The 23,260-nt window shown below is 37.8% G+C and overlaps 1 protein-coding gene across 4 annotated transcripts in view; it reads right to left on the bottom strand.

Moving 5' to 3' along the window:
• The window catches only part of STXBP5L (syntaxin binding protein 5L), a 183,748-nt gene that overhangs the window by 18,936 nt on the left and 141,552 nt on the right, over positions 1 to 23,260 (bottom strand). For 2 of the 4 annotated variants that reach the window (XM_058824985.1, XM_058824983.1), the window contains 2 exons: positions 21,822 to 21,887; positions 3,072 to 3,242 (listed from right to left, as the gene is read on the bottom strand). In XM_058824985.1, the coding sequence (XP_058680968.1) occupies positions 3,072 to 3,242; positions 21,822 to 21,887 (237 nt within the window). Of the gene's footprint in view, positions 1 to 3,071; positions 3,243 to 14,272; positions 14,324 to 21,821; positions 21,888 to 23,260 lie in introns of all 4 variants that reach the window. The other 2 variants (XM_058824980.1, XM_058824984.1) reach the window with 2 other exon arrangements.

Genomic DNA, 23,260 nt, shown 5'->3' with positions numbered 1-23,260 from the left:
GCAAGGATTTTATTGGCTAAGAATAATTTGCATTCATGGGTATTTTTTATTACTGTTTAAGAGCACAATGTTAAATTGATAATAAAAAAAAAGTAGTTTATACTCTGTGCAAGAAAGACTTATCAAAGAAATATAATCACTAATTCCTGAAATTTCAAGAACTTCTTTTCAAAAGGGGCTTGAAGCTCAGCAATGGAATTTCCTGTATTTGTAGATTTGTTTACAATGCCTATAAATTCTTATATCTCAAGAAATATACTGCTTAATCACAAGTATGTGAAAACAAAATTGTTTAGAATCAGTGATCATGGGATCATAGAACACTTTGGGCCGGAAGGAACCTTTAGAGGTCATCTGGTTCCAACCCACCTGCAACAAACAGGGACAACTTCCACTAGGTCAGGTTGCTCTGAGCCCTGAAACCTTGAATGTTTCATGTTTCCAGGGATCACCTCTGTGGGCAACCTGTTCCAGTGTTTCACATTAAAAAAATCTCTTCCTTATAAATAATAATATGCTATTGAGAATTTACAAGGTTCTAATTTTTTGCTAAGATTAGATATAGAATACTGAGGAACTACAGATATTTTTACTACAGCCATGAGAGTGGTGCATTTCTGAAAGCAGAAGATACTGAGACAACATACAACATTTCAAAAAGCATAAAAGAAGATGATGAAGAGACTGGGAAAAACATAGGTTTAGGGAGCAGCACTAATGATGCACCACTCCTCTGCCACTGCTACTTGGCTTTTGAATAATTCTGCTATTAAAGTAGGAGAAATATCAGCACTGTATGAATCTGAGCAGTTTGCAATATTTCAACCAGCGGACAACAAGACAACTACCCTGCCCTTCCCTCCCCCCCTCCATTTCCTTCCTATGATTCATCATTGCAAAGACATTCTTCAAAAATGTTTGTCTCTATTAGGAATCCTTGTGCAGAAGTAAAGAGGTGAGAGTCAGCAAAATCTTGACAATCAGCTCACTGGAACAGTCAGAAGAATTTATTGTGTGAAAGTTTGTTGAAAATAGACTTGATGAAAATGCTGGAAATACAGTTCCTAATGTACCAGGAGGTCAGATTTAAGTAAGTAGAGTTTGAAATCCAATGCAAGGGGAGAAGATGCATCTATTATTCTAATATATGTCTTATGATTACTTACCAAAATGTATTATCTTTTTAATCAAATCAAATAGAAGAGGTTGTAAAGAACAGGAACTGGAAGCATTATTAAAAAAATCTCCAAGTATTATCAGTGCCTTGGAGACAGGCTTAAAAAAGGTAAGAACCATTTACCCACACACAAAGGCTTTTTTTTTAATGTCTGACAAGTCCTTCTGAGATAGCAAACTAATCAAAATTCTACTGTGGTAGAATAATAAAATCCTACCAAATTCTAACCTGAAATGCTGCCTTTCTAGAAAGGATATAAAACATGTATCTTGACTCACCTCAGGAGAGTACAAAAATAAAGGAAATAATTTCTTGGGAATACATCTATTTTTTGTTGCACCATATGCTCCTAAGTAGTCAATAAATTCTTAGCAAAGAGGATAATTTTTTCATTTTATTTTGGAACAGCTCAACCAGAAGGTTTTGATCAAAACCACTTTCACATTAGAGAGAGAATTCTTATTCTCAGCATATTCTTTCTCAAATCTTTTAACTTCCCTTCTTCCTTTTCCCTCACCCAGACTAAGAATCTTTCAAGCATCATACCACCTTCCACCATATTATTTAGCAGAAAAACCTTTAGAAACACATCAAACCACTTGACAAAGCAGTGTGTTTAGAAATTCAAGATACATGAAGAACAGTGGAATGTCAGTCATTCCAGGCAGTAGAGCTAGAACTCAAAAAAGTAATACTGCCATCTGAAAAATAATTTAGCTGGACAGAAAGCTTTGCTTTACTGAGAGACTACAGGTAAATCAGAAAACTATTTTAGTCAACAAACCTGCTAAAAGGTGACTTGTACACAAATCCACACAGCCTGCAACCATGGCCCATCACATTATATGCTGGTATAAATGACTCTGGAGATTGTCTGGCTTGCTCCTGTAACAGTCGTTTCACTGACTTTACTGAAAGTTGTAACACTATTTAAGTGATACCTTCAAAAAGGAATTAATGCAATTTAATTTTAATGTCAATTAATGCAATTTACTTCTCAAACCTGAAAGCAAGTTAGATTATTATCCCCAAAAGAGGTACACTTTATATTATGACATGAAGTGAATCTTTCATGACACAGGTATGCAGAAAGCAACATGATGCCATTGAAAGTATCACTGTATTGCTAAATGTTTCCTACACAAGAGCCAGTGGAACCTTAGGGGGCTGTGGGCTCTGCCTGCCAGTGACCCTATTTACTGTGGGAGCATGGAAGAAATAAAAAGGATAAAAGGATTAGATAATACTGTGGCCTTGGCAGGTACAGTAGTGCTGATATTACACCAATATCAGCATACAAGAATTCCACAAGAGTTTGGTACTACATAGGATGAAGACAAACACTCAGCAACAGAAACTACTGTGGCAGTGGTGTATTTTCCATCAGGAGCTGTTATATGACAGTGTAACTTACCATTTTTGTGTGGCAAATAAAGAGAGCTTTATGAAAGGGTTATGTTATGTTGATAATCAGTCATTAATGTGGAGGAAAAATTTTGCTATTTTATGTTACCATAACAATTAAAAAATCAAATCTTCTAGCCATGTGCCCCTAATAACAGGTATTTGAAACAATTTGCATTTAAAAATACAAAGGTAGACAATCTGAGTGATACAATTCCCCTTGCTCTGTCTTCATTATCAGGTGTGGAAATCAGGGAGCACTGGTTCCAGCTGTAACTGTGATGCAGATACCCTGGCAGGTGGGTGACTTAGGATACAAATGCTCCTCACAAGAACAGGATTAGGATCATAGTGTTGCTGACAGCCTATCATAGTTTAAAGTGTTAGTTAGCTCAAGGCAATAACCCAGACATGAATCCTGCTGAACTTTTCCCTTTCACACCTGGTGAGAAATTCACAAATAGCTGGCAAAAGAGTCATTGCCACCCACCTTCTGTGGTGACTGGGAGAGAAATCTCCATGCAGGCTGCAGACTGCGCTTTCCTGAAGGGGGGCCTGCCGGGCCCTCGGCGGTTTGCTCGCGACACATCTGCACTGGAAAGGCGTTTGCCCGAGCTGCAGCTCTGGGAGGTTGGGCTGGTACAGTGACCATTCACGTGATCTGGAAAGTGAATGCAACAAATGCTAGGTAAAGTGGCAGCTCCCAAGATTCAGAATGGAGGAGAGATGTGTGTTCTGATACTTGGGAATGGGTTAAACCAAATCTTCTGTGAGTAACTGCTGATTTGTTTTATCAACTCATCACATGTATGTAGAAAATAACTCACCATCTCTTTAAGGTATAATTTGAAAAAACCCAAGGGCCACAGAACTGGTACGTGTTTTTAGAGCTGCAGATCCCACAGCACTTTGCTGACTTATGCACACAGGCATTTACCAAGGTACTGCAGGTAACAATGGCACCCTGCTGTTGTGTCTCCTAAGAGATACCAAGTCAATTTGAGTATTTTCTTTCCTTTTTGCTCTCATAAGAACTGCAAGTATAATTTACTCCAGGGTAGAATTCAGAGCTAGACATCTTCCCTACCTGACTCAAAGCTGCAGGAAACAGGCCACTATTTGAGATAATTACAAAAACAGCCATAATATTGCTAAGTATTTTATTCTTTGTATATCACATAGATTTATTTCACTTCTAAGGAAATTGACTGCTGAACAATTGATTTGTCTGCAACAGCTCTATAGAATTGAGGCCATGGTCAATCAGCACAGCCCATGTTGCTGTCTCATGGGGTGGGAAACAAAACATGCCTGCTTCCAACTCTTACTGCATTCATTCATCTGTTCTTGGTCAACAGGTCTTTAAAACACAACATCCATTGATCAGGGTTTGGATCAGAGTTCAGAACTGGACTGGACCGTAAAATATTCATGTTGTATTTTTCTTCCTCTCATGCCGGGCAAGACAACATAAGGAGAGTTACTGAGCACAATTTCCCCTTCAACATGTGAAAGGATCCACACCCAGGTATTAGTGAATTATTTTTGGTCAGCAGGTTATTTTAAGTAAACAGCAGGTAATAAGCAAAACAAAAGTTCAGGTTCATGCAAGCACACTGAGGATTTTGTTCAAAACTGTAAAACCTCAACACTATAGGTGGGGACAATCTTGGGGTTTCTGCCTTAATTTTAAATGTTGGGTTATTTATAGCTGAGAATTATCTTAGTCCTCAAGAGTCTGCATTTAAGTATCATATTCAGTCAACTCTGTTTGATTTGTATTGTATCCAAGGAAAAGATGAATGTTCACATGCCAAGATAAATTTATTTCTTGGTTACCATGCCACAATAACACTAGGGTACATTATGAAAAGCTATTTCTATATTCACTCAATATTCTGGTCCTATACTGAACACAGTGTACAGAGTGGTACATGTGGCCTTTGAATGTGCAAGTCACGTCCTTTCCATGTGAAAAAAGTTCACTCTTAATGAACAAAAGTGGAAAAAAAATGTTCAGAATTATAGATTAGAAAGCAATTTAGTATCTGTACTGTGTAACAAAATAGCTCTGTAGGTGACACAACTTCCATGATTCTTGTCATTTTTCCTTAATACATGGCTATTAACTGAGCTAACAGCATATATAAAACTGATGTGGATGACTCATTCAATTTTTACTTAGGAAATTTTCCAAAATTTGCTGGAACTGTTTGTATATTTCAGCAGAAAGTCCTTTGGGATCGGGGACTTTGTTCAAGGACACAGGCTGAGTGTTCAATCTCAGCAACAGACACATCCTCATCCAGCTGCTTCCTTTCTTCAAAATTCAGTTTGTGGGAAGGTGTTTCAGCATAATATCTAATTATCTCCAGGGAGAATCCTAGGAAGTGGTGAGGAACATAAGAGAGTGAAAAAAATCATATTCTATAGAAAAATTAACATCATTTGTGAGTCCTCTCCCCTGAGCATTGTACAGAATTGCCACAACACATCCAAAGCCCTGCTCACTATGCCTCAGCATAATAGAAATGCTGCTATGTTTCTCTAAGTATGCTGGCTTGTCTCAGTTACCTTCAGAGGCCCACATGAAATCATCATTAGGATCTGGGCACCTAAATCCCTTTAGCTGTTTTGACAATGTTTTTTTGAATAAGCAAAGACAGTTCCTGGGTAGAAAAACAAAAATCAGGCCTCATCCTAGAAGCTGCAGGGATATCCCTTCAAGTACTGAAATTGATGAAATATTAGTGGGTGCTGTAACAATGACCAGAAGAGGGATTTTAGTGATCAGCTACAAACTTGTCTGTATTTTAACACTGTTCTTCTGATTAGATACAACTTTTAAAAATGTATACAAGAAGAAATGCAGTTCTTCAAGCCTTAATAAAAACACAGGTATTGTACAAAGAGTAAGATAATTATAGGAAACATGGCTGCAATTTTTTAAATGGAGAAACTGAAAAGAATCCAGCAGATAAAGACCCCTCAAATTTATGAGAAAATTCTATGTGTGTATTTAAAAATTCTCACATTTTTTTAATGCTCTAAGGCCTGTGATACAAAACAATTCTAAAGAAAGGTTATGTACTGTTTAAAAAAAGGTTCCTTGCTGCATTGTCTGAAGAAAGATGAAGTGCCCAAGAAAAGTGACAAGAAAAAGAAATGTACTACTTTCTACAGTGTACTTTCTAAGGGAGAATGAGAATGTTCAAGCTCTCAGCCTTTCAGAATGACTGCAATGATTAACTACCCCTCTGAGGCCTGAGTCACCTGATTCTCCTTTGCCATGACAGATGTCTCCCAACCACCCCAAAGAACACGTACAGGAGGCTTGTAAAAACATGGCTTTTTTTCCAGCTTTGTTTGATTTGTAGGAAAAGCATCATTTTCACTTTTGTCCTTGCTGGATTACTGCTTTTGTCACATGGCCACTGGGGCTCTTCTCGGCTCAGAAATATTAATTGATATGGAGCGTTGTTGACATCAGGGACATTAATGTTGGACTTAAACAGCAATGCACAGATTGCTCTGTGCTATTGACATAACAGTGCAGCAGCTCCTCACTCTCTCTTCCTCTGGAGGAGGCAAAAAGTTGTTGCTGAAGAAAACACTGCACAAAATATCCCTTTTCTACCACTGCATTTGCCATCACCTCCTACCCCCTGGGTGGCTCTACACCTCCTACACCCATGGCTGCTGCTGCCTGTGAGGTGAAGGGAATTAGAATGATCCTCTCCAGTGCTCCTGGATCCCTTCAGCCAGTCCCACACTAATGCAATATATTTGGGCACCAGGGTTTAGTGGAGCTTATCCTTGAAGCAGTCTCCAAACTGTGTAAGAACCACCCCACTATGCCAGGAGAACAGCCTTGTCTGCACTCTGTGGATAGAGAACTAAATGGCCAGGGCTCAGTTTATAGCCATTCTGAGCATTAATTTAAAAAATTTAGGGCTTATGCAAGCCATTGGAAGTAATCATAGGTAATTACCCCTTTAGTCCATTTATACTAATTTAACTGTATTGGTTTAACACGGCAGTAAATCATGGGATGTATATATGATGTATTAAAATACATAACAGCTCATGACATAAAATTCTGTAAGGCTCTCCACGTGCTGCTTCTACAATGCAGTTCATGGTTGTATGCCTTTGTCTGGGCCCACAGAATTAAAATTGCTTACCCATATGAATTAAAAATGCTTTATTTGTCCCTGCTACCACATACTAGCACCATTCAGTGCCCTGTGCACCCCACAAACTGCTTTAAAAAAGAAAGAGAACTGTGCTAGATGGGAGGCAAGAGTGTCACACAAAATACCAGCAGGATGATGAGATCAAGAGGAACTGAAGAAGTAACAACAGTTTCTGTGAACCTGATGGAACTACTGAGAGACGTGATGTGCAACACGACAGCAGCAAACCCACAGGGCAGCCTCAAATTAAGCCAATTTTTTTTGAGGCATGTCGTGCAGGGATATTCTATATACACGTGGATTTTAATTTACACACAGTAACATGCATATCCTACACAACCTGCCTGATTAAAAACATAAAACTTCTAAACAACTTGGGGACCTCTGCAAAAAAGCAAAAGAGACCATCAATTTAGCAGTAAAAAGATGAATACTTGTTAAAGGGAAATGTAATGAAAATGTCAGAAATAAAGAAGCACTCATTTGCAGTTACTACCTAGCAATTTTTTATACTTGACACAAAAAAATCAGGAAAGAAAATGAGCAACCAATTCTTTCAATTCTAACAACAGGATAAATTCAAACAGAAAAACTAGCTGAAAACCTTCTTACTAATGATTTGAGAGAGGCTGAGACAAAAAAAAAAAAAAATCCATAATTAGAAGCATTATAATACCATTTTAAGTTGTAAGGAAGTAATCAATAAAAGAGAAGATGAGAACCAGAAGAGAACCAGAGAAATGCTTTAATGTGGAGCAGAAAGAACCTGAGAAATAAGTCTCAGAGAATATTTTCAACAACAGTTGAAGAATACAATCTTTACTGTTAAAGTTAAGAAAAACCCATCTGTTTCCACTGGGGGATTTTCTGTGTATTACCAATAAATTAGATTTTGAGTAATGATTATGATGGTGACGAACCTTTATTTTTACACAGCAAAGAGATACACATTTGAATTAAGAAAAAAAAATGTAATCTTAAAACCGTACAAATGGCCCCAAGAGCTGTCTCAGGTTTGTCTGTAAATAATCAAAATAAGTGTAATAGTGTGAATATTCATTAGTGAGAACACAGGCTGATACCATAACATATAAGAATTTAAAGGAATGTATTAAAAAGAAATTTCCTTAAAAAGTCAGAAACCCAAATTTCCTTTGGTGCAGTTCTGTCAGCCAGGCAGGAGGGAAGGTGAAAGCCCTGGCAGAAGAGGTTACGACAGATGCATTGCCAACAAAAATGTACATTTAACATCACGTCTTCATCAGTTTGAAGAAGAAGGAAGAGTTGCCCTAATGACATGCTGGTAGAATATCTAGGTCAATTCTAATACTATAATATGCTGTCATTGTAACATTCTGCCTCTATAATGTAATGGTATTCTGCCTATGGTAACAAAATCTTATCATACACTTGGTTCTAAATCCACTAGGCTTTTTGAAAGCAGGATGAACAGATGTATTTTTCAGAGAATCAAATTACTGTGAAGTGGCTGAAAACATTAAGTGCATTGTCAGATCACTAACAGAATCTCTCAAAAACTACTAATTTTTGCCTGAAATTATGAAAAAAATGAAATGAAAATAAAAAATAAACACTCTCCAAATGAAAAACATTGAGAATACATTATTGTATGTCATAACATCACCTCTACGTTATCATATCTGAAACATCAAAACTTTGCAGTGCAAACCTAAAAACAAATCTACCTTTCCTCCCACAGAATAGTGGAAAATTTTTGGACTACTTTGATCTAACTCTGCTCCTCAGATTCATCTGCTGAATTTCTAGTGATCACACCACACTGCTGGACTGTCTCAAAAAGTACACAGCACTCTGTGTGCCTCCACAGAATAATCCAACATAAATGGTTGCTATGCTTTGTGCAATAAACAGGAAAACATAAGACAGAAAACCTGACTTAATTCTGAAACATAAGCACGAAACATGATAAATCTTGGGCTGCACAGAAGACAACACTGGAACATGCAATCATGCAATCAGAGTGGACAGACCACAAGACCACCTGGATATCAACAACTTGTCCTGAGCAACCCTTTGTGTAGCATTGCACCTGCATTTTCACCATGGAAAAAACTGGTATTCGTTCTCTGGTTTTAAAAGTGAAAAATGTTACAACCTGAGAGGTGAACAGAGACTCCAGAACAGAAGAATACCCTGTATATATTTGCAGTGCTTGAAAGGAGTGGAAAATGACTTACCTTTGAAGGCCTCAGTAAGGAACTCTTCTTTATTTGAACCAAAGAACTTGGGAACAGTGAGTACCTGTGCCACTGGAGCCTAGCCAGTTGCATGTCATTTTGTTATTACCAGCTCCTAAATGATCTTCACTGCTTGTTTTGTTTTTCCAGCTACCAAATTGCACTGCCTTTCCTTTGTGATGAAATGTAACTGTATTACTTATAATCATTTTAATTAGGGTATTTTTGTATCGTTTAAGGCACTTACCTTTCCTTTTAACTACTTGCTTGTAAAATTCCCAAGTAGATCAGCTTGTTGTATTTTTTTTCTCATCTGGAAACATTAGAAGTTAGAACACAGCCCCTTTCTGCTGTGAAATAGAACCACAGAGTATATGTGTATTCTGCTATAGTAACTGAATTATCTTGTTGCTTTCTCAAAATTCTGGTCATTCGGACTGGTAGAGTGCTAATATATCCATTAGATATATAGGTTCTCTTTAAAAAATGTTTGACTATAAACATTCTCCTACTTAAATAAGGAAAAAACTGGTGCTGTCATACACCTGACCTGCAGAAGATTAAGAGACTTTTGTCTAGTAAGGTCCTCAATACAGAATATCAAAATTCAAGCCTCAATATGTGAAATAGCCAAGACTAAAGTTTTAAAACCATTTCGTAAAAGTGAAAGACTTTAGTCCCTTTCACGATGTTTTGCACCTTCATAGTGATCAGACTTGAAGCAGAAAAGGCAAAGCTCATCTGCCATAGACTCAACAAGAGCATAAGCAGCTGTTTGAGGGCTGAAATCCTTCCCCTGTATTTGGCATTTTCCAGACTGCAGATCAAGTGCTGTGAGACTTCACTGGACACTGTCCTGACCTACCTGGTGTAGCCTGACCTGCTGTGAGCAGGATGAGGGTCTAGACAACCTAGACCTGTGGGGTCTAGAGATCCCCTCCAAACTAGATTGTGCTGTGATTCTACCTAGAAGCAGAGTTGAGATGATTCCTCAATTCAGGTGGTACTTTCAGACTGAGGAAGGAACAGAAAGTTCCTCTACCCTTCTGGAAGGAGACATACACTGGACAGTCCCCAAAATCCTTATCATGCAAAAATACAAATAATTTCCAATGTATACTGCCAAGCATTTAAAGAAAATCATTGGTACAGCTGGATGTCTGGGCTGCCTTTTCTACAATGTCATACCAAGGAGGAAAGCAACTCATAAAGTTTCAAAATTTCTGAAATGTTCTTTAGCTTTGTAAACAGAACTATAGATCCAGATGAATCAATACAGAATGTTCCATCTAAAATCTACCAGTTTGTCCAATGCAGTAGTAAGCAAAAACAGATTATAAGCTTCAAAATTGTGTGAGTGCCTAGTGTCTGCTGTAAATACTTTGAAAAATTAAAGCAAGAACTGCTATAACCCCACTGCTCATTCTTAAAATGGAAATGAGGTTTCATTTATTCAGGTACTGTTTTATAAGCTTGGGAGCATCCAAGAAGTGCTACTTCCCTGTCAATGAAATGCAAAGGCATCAAATGCTGGATATTTTCATATTATAACTCTATTACCATATCCATAAATCAAACAGGTTCCACAAACCTCATCCAAAATGGACAAAATTAAGTACAAACCCATAAACCCAGGTCCTTAATTGGATCCTTACAATTATGTTTTATGAACCCAACTTTCAGAATTAAAGTTTTTGGGCTGTGATCTTACTGCTTGTAAGTATCTGCAAAAAGCATAGGAAAACATATTACAATTTTGAAGATCACAGCTTAGCAAGAAGAAAAAAAGACTTCTATTTATATTTGCATTTCCTTTTGTTCTTTCACTAATAAAGTCTAGGTGATGGCATAATTCTTTACAGTCAAACCATCTGTTCATAGTAATTCTAGAAAAGTCAGCAGTTACTGACTCTCCCCCATCTTTAGCTACGGCTTCTGTCTGGCTCCCTGTGATCAGCTGGAACCTTTAAAAGCTTTTAGTGAAATGAGCAGAAATATTTTCTAAAAGGAAAATACAAGGTGATGCTTGAAGTGGCTGGTGAAGCAACATTAGAAAGCTCTCATACCAAAGCAGTTCTACGTGTCTGGATATATCTCAGACTCTCCACTTGATTCAATAAAGTTAGGATTATCCCCATAATTCATCTCTGTGAACACTACAAGGAAATGAAGATGATCTGTTCAGAAGACTTTGGGAAACATTATTAGGTTTAAAAATAAAGACCCTATCATTCAGAGCTGCCTCTGAAGGATAATAGAGAAGCTGTACAGTCCATGCAGCAGCATTGTCACATCTCCCTTCTGGTTAACTGAAATAAACATTGGGTTGCTGTGACCTGCAGTAGCTAAAACAATCAAGAAGCTTCAATGTATCGCTTCATGTGCCACATCACTCATTTCCATGTGGAGATACAACATCCACAGGTGACAAGTGCTTCAGCAAGGAGAGATAATAATCACCACATCAAAATAAAAAGAAGCTGAGATCAACTTCATCAGTCATATAAAGGTCAAAGTGCAGTCCCAGAGCACCTTTAGGTCATGAAAATCCTATTGAAGTTTAACAAGTACACCCTGAGTCATCAGATCACACATTATTCCCCTAAATGATAGCAAACTACTCCCCAGACAATTTCCAGTACAGGCAACACCTCCACCTGAAATAGATTTAACTTCTACTTAACCTCAACTATTTACAATTCAAAGCAAAGTGAAAGCAAGGACATTCCACGAGGCAGATCACAAGAAGTGAGAGAACTGTAAGCTGCCAAATGCTAATGTGTGTCCCAATTAGCTGCAGCCGCTGCTGAGAGTGGGCGATGCATCAGCACTCTCTAAAGAGCCACGAGCCAGAGCCAAGGGGATGCATGGACAATATTTTATCATCTCAAAGTGGTGACCTGAATATCTTTACAAGAAGTGTGGGCCAAAAACTATTGTTAGCCCTTGAATATTCAGACTATGGGGACAGTCTCAGGCAAGAGCCAAACAGTGGATAAATAATATCTGACAGTGTGGCCAGGACATTTTGGAGCAGAAGTAACGGAAATGCGGTCATCACCTTTTCCAGGACCTCTTGTTTAAATCTAGCTCCTTATACTGAGAAAGAGAGACTCTTCCCAGCCTGTTGTAAGCTGAGCAATCTATAATTCAGCACAGTTTTAATGGCTAGAATAATTAACAGGAATATTTTGCCCTTCTAAGACAGTCATGAATGAGAGCTGAAAGTTTGGGGTTTTTTCAGTCCATCCAAACAGGATGCTTTAGTGACAATTTGATCAGTCCTTTCAGTGCTTATGAACCTTTCGGAACCAATGGCATTCCACTGTTTTCTGCAAGACATTGAACTGGACCTTCTTAGGCTTATTCTAGTTTATACTTAGCTTGTTCTATACTATTAAAAAAAGAATGAATACAAGCAAATAAAGGAATGGTAGAAACATGACTACTCTGAAATCAGAACTACAGGCAACATTATGCATTCCATTAATCTTCAAAGTTCCTTACATATGTCATACATTTAAAATGGATCATTATGCTTCCAACCCTTTCAGGTTGAATTTGTTTAACTTCTGGAGCTTTTTACTCTGCTCCCCTGTCCTTGGGGTTTCCTGGGGATTTTTTTTTGGTGCTTGCTTGGGGTAGTTAAAATATAAACCTGCCTGCAATTTTTTGATATATTCTAGGAAAGGCTTACAATGTCCCGCTCCCAACATGATTACAGGAATATGATAAGGTAGCTTTTTCTCTGATACGCAACATTTTATATTACACAATAAAGCTCTCACCAATTCTAATTACAATGGTATGCTTTCTTTTTCAAAATCCTCTAATACAGTCTTCTGTCCATTAAGTTTATCTTTTGCTTGTCTTATGCTTCAGGGTTTAAAGTTATTTAATGCTATGTGTCCTTCAGGACAATGTACCTTTAATAATACTAACAAAAAGATGTTGATCTGTAGAATATGGCTTAGTGTTAAGTCCTATCCTATGGCTATTTTGATACTCTAAGTATTCACCTTCCCTCCTAATAGCTACCCATTATTTTAGTGATAAATATTAATTTTACAGGTTTATAGGTACCTACTTCTTTCACCTTTTTTTTAGTATTAGGAACATTACAATTTTCCATTCCAAATTTTATTTGGGTGTATTTCTCCATTCCTATTTTCTCAAACTTATTTCAACTGAATCACTTCGTACTCTGAAGCCTGCACAGTTTGGATTGAACTTTCCCAGCAATTTTTCAATGTTTATTTACTTAATCTTTACCAGGAGCAATTGACAGTTTTCCAAGTTTCTCAGTCATTTATAAGGTGAAAGACATATTTATATTCCTGACTTTTGCCTTGTGGAACAAGTGCTACCTTGGTTAACAGGTGCACATGATTCCCAGTGACAGAAATGGAATACAGCTGTCTTATCCAAGGAACATGATCCAACTTTAATTTTATCTCTTAAAGGATGCTAAGTAATGAGGCATGGCTACTTGGCTTTTTCAGTCATCTTATAAAGGAAACTTCCCAAGAGAGCAAAACTAGAAAGAACTCCTTGAGACTGAGAATATTTAAAGACCGCTTATAAGAATTTTTTGTGTGAACTGTACATTCCAATCCAAATACCAGGAGCAGTACCCTTTATGTGGATATGGTGTTGCATGATCTGCTCCCAACAGTTTTAGCTAATTCAAGATATAGAAATTTTCATTTTAGCTTTTTTGAGGTGAAATTTGTACTCTCATTATGCTCTTCCACTGAAATATTAAAGCACAATTGAGAAAAAGATTAGAGCAAACTATGTATTTAACAGCTGGCTGAGGTAAGTCTCAAGGAGAGGACTGAGACAAATGACTGATTTCCAGCCTGACTTCTCAGACATTCAAAGACACCATAACATACAGATGTTCAATTGTCTTATCACTGTGGTGGCACAACTCATACACCAAATAAAGAAAATAGACCAGCGCATGCATTGGGTATTATAGGCAGAGTTCACCAACAACCAGCTTGGAAAAACTTCTGGAGTTTTTTCAGAATAAAGTATTACACACACAGTGTGTAATGATTGGCAATATACGTCTACATGAACTAAATGAATATTAAACAAGCAAAATGCTGAGAGCTGCCAACAGAACTGTATGGGTTAATAGGTGGTTTTTAGAAAGCCTTTTCAGACAAAGCCTCTGAGGTTATTGTGTTATCTCATGAATCAGTTGGTAAAATGTTTTGCCAATGAATGTAAGGAAGTTTAAAGCTGTTGGCTTTCGCCTACCGTACCAAGATCAGTCTTAAGATCTGTTGGCAGACTTAACTTTCTTGATCCTTTAACTGAAACAACAGAAAAAGGAGAAAGGCAGTTGTTAATAAGTAAGAAAGAAAAAGGAGCGAGGGAAGACAACATGCCATCTTCTTGTTAAAACCATGTTGCAGATTTGTAGCACTTTTCTTTTAATCAGCATATAAAGGCAGAATAATGGTTTAAATATTTTAATTTACACCATTCAGCAAAATAAATGCAATTGAACAAAGAAGCACTGGGAAAAAAAAATTACTCCAGCTGTCAAGGAGTGAATGATGTTTTACACAGCTTTGGCTGTGGGCTGCAGTATCTTACCTTGTGGTGACAGGAATGATAAAAAAAGAAACCACAAATGAGATTAAGGCAAATATTGCAAATGCTGGCTATGCAGCATATCACAAATATTTAAACACCTGCAAACCAATTTAATAAGAGGGTGCAATGAAATTATGAGATCTGATGAAATCATACCTCAAGATAGCATTTGAAAAAGAGAGGGCATATTGTAGATGTTATGGGCACAGAACATACTGTTGCAATATTATGGAAAGGAAGACAGATTGCACAGAAACGAAATACGGCAGCTTCAGGACATAATGTGGTGTTATCTAGTCATCAAAATTTGCACTCAATTTAGTGAAGGTTTAATTATTTGTTGTGTTCCAATTATGCAAGAAACTGGTAATTTTGCTTCTGTTCAAAAATGTTTTCATTTCCTCACACACAAGCACATTTTCAAACAATGAACACCAGAGAACTGAAATAAAGCATGTCTTGTAGCAGTCAAAATGGCATTAAATTTATCATAAGAACGCCTTAAGACATCTTTTATTAATTATTCAGAAGATTTGATTTCCAATTTGGTTATTTCATTTTGTATTCATTATTGTTTTCACATGGTTTTATGGCTTTTACCCCTTACCCATGCTGTCTGTTACTAGAAGGGAACAATCAAATATTTGTCAACTAATTGTTATATTACTATTATTTTACTTCTAAAGAAAGTCCCACATGATAAGTACCACAGTGACAGGAACATATGAATATAAGAAACAAATTCTTTGCTATTTGGATTTAGTAAGCTTTTAGGTCAGAAGGATGCCCAGAACAGACACTCACTCTTTTAAGTCACAAAATCCCTGAAATAAGAAATTTCTGTTTTATTATTTTGCAAAGCCTGCAATGTGGCAGAATTAAATATCAGCCAGCACCTATGTTAGATGGTTTTCTTCTTCTCTTCAGGGATGAGTAGGGGAACCCAGGAGGCTCTTGAACAATATTTTGTTATCAGTAGAACCAGCACAGCCCTCCCAGTAATCCATCTGTAGCCATAACTTTAAATCAGGACATGGTGAAGAGGTCTCTCCACATCAGCCCGACATCAAAAATACACACCCCTAACACCACTACATAAAAATTCTCTAATTTGGATACCAAGTGTTAGGCACCAATGTCCATTTAAGGCACTCACACAAAGGGTAGTTTGATTTTCAGAACAGCCTTTAAAGCCCATTCCATTTATCTGAGCAGCTGTCAAATACTCTTTCAGACTGTGAATGGGTGGCTAGAGCTCCAGAAAAATTAGTGCTCTGCTATAAAGAAGCATCACTTGTGATATAATCTCCTTTTAGTGGAAGGACAACATCTGGCTTAACCAGCCCTCTGAAAAAGGATAAGCAATTAATAAGAAAAACGGTAGGACGCTTCACTAAAAGATTAGGACTTAGAGTAGCTAAATTAGTGCTGTCATCATGCAGCTTTGAGCTTTGAAAATTGGTAGTCTAACCTCTTCTATTTCTAGGTTACAGGTGTTTGTGTACAGCAGGAATTATGTGTCTTGTGCCACAGCTGTGTCCCAAATGGTGATACATGCCTGAACCCAATAGCTCCCAGCTGTTTGTGTGCAGGCTCATAGAGCACATGCAAAGTTTGGACTTGCTGATTCCTCTGAAGGAGTCTGCACAGGCTTGGTTTGGGAGCTGCCACGTGACACTTGCACACCCTTCACGTGGCTATCACACAGCTGGACATTGATGCACTAGGACACAGCATGGATCACTGATGATAGACCCCATATCTGAGGGTAAAAACAACAGAAGCTAGTTGTTTCCATGCTTTACTGTGATTAAAGCTGTTTATATTAATTTTTTAAACTAACTTTTAACTATTAATAAAATCCATATTCTGATCAGTTTATGTGACCCATTTTTAGTACCTAAATCATGCATGTTTTACTATCTTTACATTTATTGTAAAGAAGGATCATGCACATGAGCCTATCTTGCTGACAGAGAGCTTTTGAAATCCAGTTTTATTTGAGAATGGAGTATAAATGCTAGAGAGGCCAGCAGAGTTGTCTGCTATCATCATTTGTTTACGTTTGTGCTGGAGGCAGCCAGCAGAAATTGTGATGCTACAGCATAAGGCAAGACAGCCCATACCCAAAAGAGCTTCAAGTGTTAAGAGTCAAATTATTCAACTGTGGGATGAGGAAGAGTTCCTAGGTACAGTCTAGCAGCCGGCTAAGCTGAGCATGCAGGTCTCCTGACCTGACAACATCCTGCTCTGCAGCCATATGGTTCCTCTCAGTCTTTCAAGGAAAACACCAAGGCACAACCAACAAACAAATGTATGCTCACAGCTCTGGCACTCAATGCTGAGTTTCCCTCAGCTATTACAGCAGCACTGTGGTCACAGATTTTTGTATTATTCAAAATGAAGGTGACTTCATGCAGGATTTTTTCTACTAAAGAGCTTCTACCTGGCTAACACTCAGAAATATCAGTCCCAGTTACTGCTCAAGCCCCCTTGAACCCTGAGCCACGCACCAGGGGCTGCACAAAGGCCCAAACCCAGTTCCCCAGCTCACACTGCTCCCTGTTCCTTGCCAATCCCTACATACAAGTCCCTTCTCAAAAACTTAAGCATGAATTCACCTGTTCAGAAACTCCCTTGCTTATGGGAAATAGTGATAAAATGCACCTTGTATCCACACTGCTGAAGCTAACCTCTAATTACTGTCCTCTGACTAGTTAACAACCTTCTTAATTTAACATGGATAAGCAGAAATGGTTTTGCAGTGTTATCAGTAACTAAGTTTCAAAATAAATTACAATACATGTTTTACAGACACATTAAATGTTTTGAAACGTTTACTTTCTAGCTTGTTTTCCAGGAGAATACAATTTTCAAATGGAGTAAAATCTCTTCAGTTGCTCTGAAGTCACCCACATATTAAGAAAGAGAATGATTGTTAAGAAACTTAATAATACTCTTCTTGAAAGAAAGCTATTAAAAAAAAAAAAAAACTTCACATAGGAAAGTGGGAGACTGGCACGGCAAAGGCCTAATCCCGGCAGATTTAATAGGTGAAATGAATAAGGATAGCAATGCTTGGAAATCATAGTATGTATAAAAATGTGTGGTCTTGCCATCAGGGACCTGTCTCAGAGCCCATGGGAATTAGTTGTGGGAATCTTTACACAGCCTTCTCTAAGCTTCAAAGTCTTAAAAGCATTTTGGATGCAAGCCCCCAAAATGAAGGTATTTCTTAAGAAAAAACACAAATCCTTTTTCATTTTAGAACAAACATTTGAGAAGTAACTCTTCTATACAGAGACTGAAGAAATTCTTTCCTTCTGGTCTTTGAAAGAAGTCTAAAGTGTCCTATTGCATCTCACACAACAAATGACCTATCCAAAGTTGCATTTTCCTGTGCTCACAGTGTATTCCCATTAATACACTTCAATATGAAGCTCCATATCAATGTTTAAAACAGTAATGGACACACATAATTATATATTATGCATTATATTCCTAAGAGCCTCTGAATAAATTTACCTAATGAGATGATAAAGACAAAATTTACTGGAATGGGTACTGTTCTGTAATACATTACACAGTAATTAACTCAAGCATTTGATACAGCACCACTTACATGATGAGGCACACTGAGCTCTCATGTGCCACTGCAGAATGGAAGTAATACAGAGCCCTTCTGACCCCCAAATCACAAACAAAAATGAAAATGCAGTTTGAAAGAACAAGGCATGCAGGAATAAGAATAGGATGTTCTGAGGCTTTTGATTTTAAGCCACCAGATACCATGATATGGCATGCCTTGCTGCATTTTTGCACTCATGAAACATGCCTTAGATAGGTAAGAGTTTGGGGGGTTTTAAAGTTCTTTTGTTCCACAATTTTTACCAGTGTTATTCCATACATATTACTACATCCAGAATATATTTACAGTGGAAATTTCCACCTCTCAGATATTCAAAAATAAGCAGAGTCTTTCAAATGGTTTTACTAACTTCTTCTTTTCCTTTATAGTGTTGTAAATGCATCACTATAGCATTTAAATACTAGTTTAATAAACAAGATACCAGTGATTAAGGAAGATTATTCCTCTGCCTACCACTCTTAAAAAGCAAGGTTTCTATTTCTTCCCTTGCTGCTAACCTCTGTGTGGCACTGTGCATTTCAGAAAACTTTTAATCAAATGGTTTAATTTTATGTTCTATTCTGAACAGTGTTCAGAACGGGAATCTGATTTTTCAATTATATCATCTGCAAAGTCATGTTTTAGTAAGTAGCACAGGAGGAACATCTGAGAAGACAGTCTTGTGAACCAAGTTAAATATTACTTAATGAAGAAGTAGGATTTGTACTGAATTATGTACTAGCCCTGCATGTGAAATAAGAAGTACTCCTCAGTCCTGAATCTCTTGCTCAGTGCTCCATCACTCATATCAATGACAGAACACACAAATGCCTAATTCTGCTTTGAGGCAGGAAGAAGAAAAACAACACAGCCAAATTACTGAGTTGACCTAGGCTGTCTGCAGAAATTTAGTCATAGGTTAAAACATTGCCAAGCACTAGACTGTTACAGGCATAATCAATTTTTCATGGAAACATACAGTTCAGGCAGTCTAAGCAATGTTCAACATCAGACCAAGAGATGAGGAGGCAGGAGACTTTTCAAGTTCCCCAAGAAGCCTTTACCAACACTGTTCTTATGGCCTGACTGGAATGGAAATCTGACTAAGCTCCTAATGGCTCACTCAGATCTAGAACTACTCAATGTCTACACTGGCAATCAGTGTGCCCTGGGGATTCTTCCTAGGCATTGCCTTGGGAATCTCAAAGTACACAAGTGAGCACAGCAATGCTGTTCCTCAAATCATTGCCCTTCTGATGGAGCTAAGGATGAAGATGCTCACCACTGTGCCATCCATCACGTGTGCAGTGTTTGTCACCTAGACTCATGCCCTCCAGCAGTTTGCACTTTGTGTATGTATTGAGCACACTCAGGGCCAGCACCTGGGATGGCCTTCCCTGCTGGGTGAAGAACTGATGTTGATGTGCTCTGGCAACCAGAATGAAGAGCTACAAAACAAACTCTGTTCTGTCTGTCTTTGCAACCTCATGTAGTCATACCCAGCAGGCCCTCCTCCACTGGGCAGCAACTTGAATCACTCCACAGAGCAGTTCAAGTGTTCTTTCTGGTTTTGCTAAATTTCTGAAGAGCAAGTCTTGGTCTGTTTTCAGCAGAGGAATGAGGTCAGTGGTTTTACAAACACAAAGATCACGGGGCTCTTTCGGAACACAGCACACTTCCACTGCAGAGCTCGTGTGCCATGGGCTTTAAACAGATAAAGGCAAGGCTGGAAGTGGAAGGATCCTGCCTGACACATCCGTAAGTATGGAGCTGTGCTCCATGAGCAAGAAACATTAGTCAGTGAGAAGGCTGGTGTGGGTGTGAGGCTCTGCTGGTTAAGCACAGGATTAGTTCCTCTCCCAAGTTTTTGAGGTCACTTATTCCAAGTGACTAGGTTGGATTCTGCCCTGTTTTACAGCAAGTATGCAGAAGCAATATTAATTAAATTTTGCAATAATTAAATAAAAATAATTAGTATCAGTCACAGTAAAAGAAACTTGTTTTAAAAAGTAGTTCTAATAATAGTTACTTCCTACAAAACTGCAGCTGATTTCACATTTTAAAAATATAAATATAGCTTGGAAAACAACATGAAAGTGCTAAAATAGGAAACACCCATAAATATGCCATGTTTTTTCTGCTGTATATCTCCAAAACAGAAATAAGCAGAATAAATTTTGGAGCAAATTATCTCAGATTTATCTAAGAAAGCTATTTTTGAGCACTAGCAGAATGAAAAATTGAAGTTAACTGCAGAAAAAGTAAAGTGTTATAGGAGACACTCATCATTATAAAACTAAGAATATGCACATATGGTTACCAAGTCAGTCATCTCAGATTTCAGTGAAAAGAAAAGGTTTTAGCTCATTTCTGAAGAGAAAAGTGAAAAGTTGAATCCCAGTGAGCCTCACAACAAATAATCTAATTATAACTGAGCTATCAAAAGTTTTATTTTAAAGCCTATATCATGAGTTTCTGAGGCCCTGCTCAAGAGTTTGAGCTCCTAGTTTTAGACCAATATTATTGTAGCCCATTTCACTTGAATATCTCCATATCTAGAGATTTTGGGTTGCAAATAGTACAAGGAAATACATATTTCAAAGCAGCTGTTTTGTTTCAGCTCTTACTATGTCAGGGAAACATTTTTATTAGTTTCAGCTTTTTATAATTACTAATTAGTGGCTTTCATTCAAGATTAATGTATCCTGTTATTATGACATAAAATATGTGAAACAATAACAGAGAATTTGAATAGCATACTATTCATACTATGGGTATTTGTTACCATAACTAAGGGGGGAAAAATCTATCAATACTTACCAAACTACAAGGAAAAGAATTGTGATATGCATACCACAAGCAAAACGAATGTATCACAGCCACACCTCCTTATTTTCCATAACATTTAAAAGCCAGCTACTAGAAAACAGCTCTTAGCAATCATCTTTAAGACAGTGAACTCACATTAAAGAGATCAATGTAGACTAGGCACTTGCTGAAAAGGTCTCTAGGAATGGACAAATTCCACCTTCTGAAGGACTATGGGTAAAATGGGAAACATTTATACATTTTTGTGTGGCCAAGATTTCCCTGCTCTGGCCCATAAGCAAATATTTTTATCTGAGGTTTTGCTTTCATTACAAATTATGTAAATCAGGCACTGGGGTTCTAATGGCTAAAATTTACCATCTCCATATTGCTGATTTCAAATAATTTCTTCATGTACACGTACGCATAATATATACATACAGAATTACAAGGACTCCCTACTGTAAAAAAAACTTTAAAAGCCTTTTAAGAAAACAGAGAAACAAGCTTCTTATAGGAGGTTATAGGAATATACCTGCATGATCCTGTTACTTCAAATGTTTTCACACTGTTCACCTCAAGATGCACCACGTACATTTAAGTTTTTCCTTAAGCAAACAGACTTAGGATTTTACTGTGCTATGAAAAAAGCGCTCCTCCAGTAATTTCTTCTCTTTGGAACTATGCACTTCACTTCTTAGGGATTAATGAAACACAGTGATGCATGACATGAATGGCTTATACAGACTGCAGGAAGAGAAGCCAATCACCTTTACCTGAAGTGGGAGACTTGCAACGCTCAAGCTCCAGGGAAACTGGACTGTCACTGAGTTCAGTCAGGCCTGAAAAAATGGAGTTAAAGAGTTAAGTTACAATCTAACAGGGCATGCTTCAACTTTCTTGGTTGATGATATTCTGCACTTTAAAGTCAATTTGGAGAAAGGAATGGTGTGAAATGAGAGGGAAATAATCTATTTCAGATAAGTGCAGTTATCAGGCTGTCACTGCAGCAATTTAGGCTTGGTTAAAAAAAAAAAAAAAAATCACACCTCTTGTTAACTCAGATTTGTTTTCCGAGTGCCTCGGGATAGAAAAGAGTGACTGTACCTAACAAAAGAAAACAAGTAAGTATAGTTTAAAATTTAAAAGTCTGTGATATGACTCAAACTCATTCATCCCTGTCAATCTGATGTGGAATCAACTCTGTGCTCTCAACTGCTGCATAATGCAGGGAGGAAATCTTAAAAGAGGGGAAGAAAAAAAGTAAGATTACCACTACTGAGCAATATCAGAATTTTCATGAATTCGCACAAGACAGGTCATTTTAAAGGACACAGAAGCATTGATAATGCTGGCTGTGACACTGAATTTTCTGACAAAATACTTTATATATGGTGTATATATATATATATATATACACACACACATATTTGTCAGAACTCCACCTACATGGAAGACAGCACCCAGGAAAGCAATCCTAGCCTGTACTGCAAAAACTCGAGCTTGTTTCTGTGAGCAAACTAAGATCCATCTTTGCCACAGGTTGAATGTTCCAGGCTCAAATATGCCTTTGGCATGGCGGGGAGGGAAAGTCTGAGCTCACTCTGTCTTTTACCATGGGCTAACTGGGCATGGCCACAGCTATTCAAATGCACCCTTTGTATGTATCTGTAATGCCCTGTGGCTCACCCTTGTTACAGGAGCTCTGGCACTCCATACCATTGGCTGCCTGGCACTGACAGGCAGCCCTGCCCAGACATTCCCAGGCCAGCTAGGTGGACCCACAGCACTCAGGTCAGGGGTACATTACTGTCATCCTGATACTGGATTGACACACACACTGCTTGTGCTGCATCCTGAGAATCAAACATCCTACAAGAACCTTTCAGTATGCTTTAAACGGGTACCATGGCTTCTGTAAGAGAACATGTTATAATTTTTATTGCTTCTGGACCCTCAGAGGTGAGGCCCAGAGACCCTCACGACTAAAATTCATATACACTCTTGTTTTGGAAAATTCTGCCACTCAGTCACCAGTTCTGCTTTCTTAGAATTAAATCCAGTGGAATCTTAATGTAGGTAGTGACACTTTATTACAATGTATTTCTGAACTGCTATAAGAACTGGATAGGAACCAGTGCCCCAGCCAGCAAAACAAAAAAACCTCCTACCATTAATGAAGCTGCAGGAGTGCAAGAATAATGATGAGAGCCCT

This window comes from Ammospiza caudacuta, chromosome 2 (genome assembly GCF_027887145.1).
Source record: "Ammospiza caudacuta isolate bAmmCau1 chromosome 2, bAmmCau1.pri, whole genome shotgun sequence".
Taxonomy (NCBI): Eukaryota; Metazoa; Chordata; class Aves; order Passeriformes; family Passerellidae; genus Ammospiza; species Ammospiza caudacuta.
This window is presented reverse-complemented; position numbering and strand designations above follow the sequence as displayed.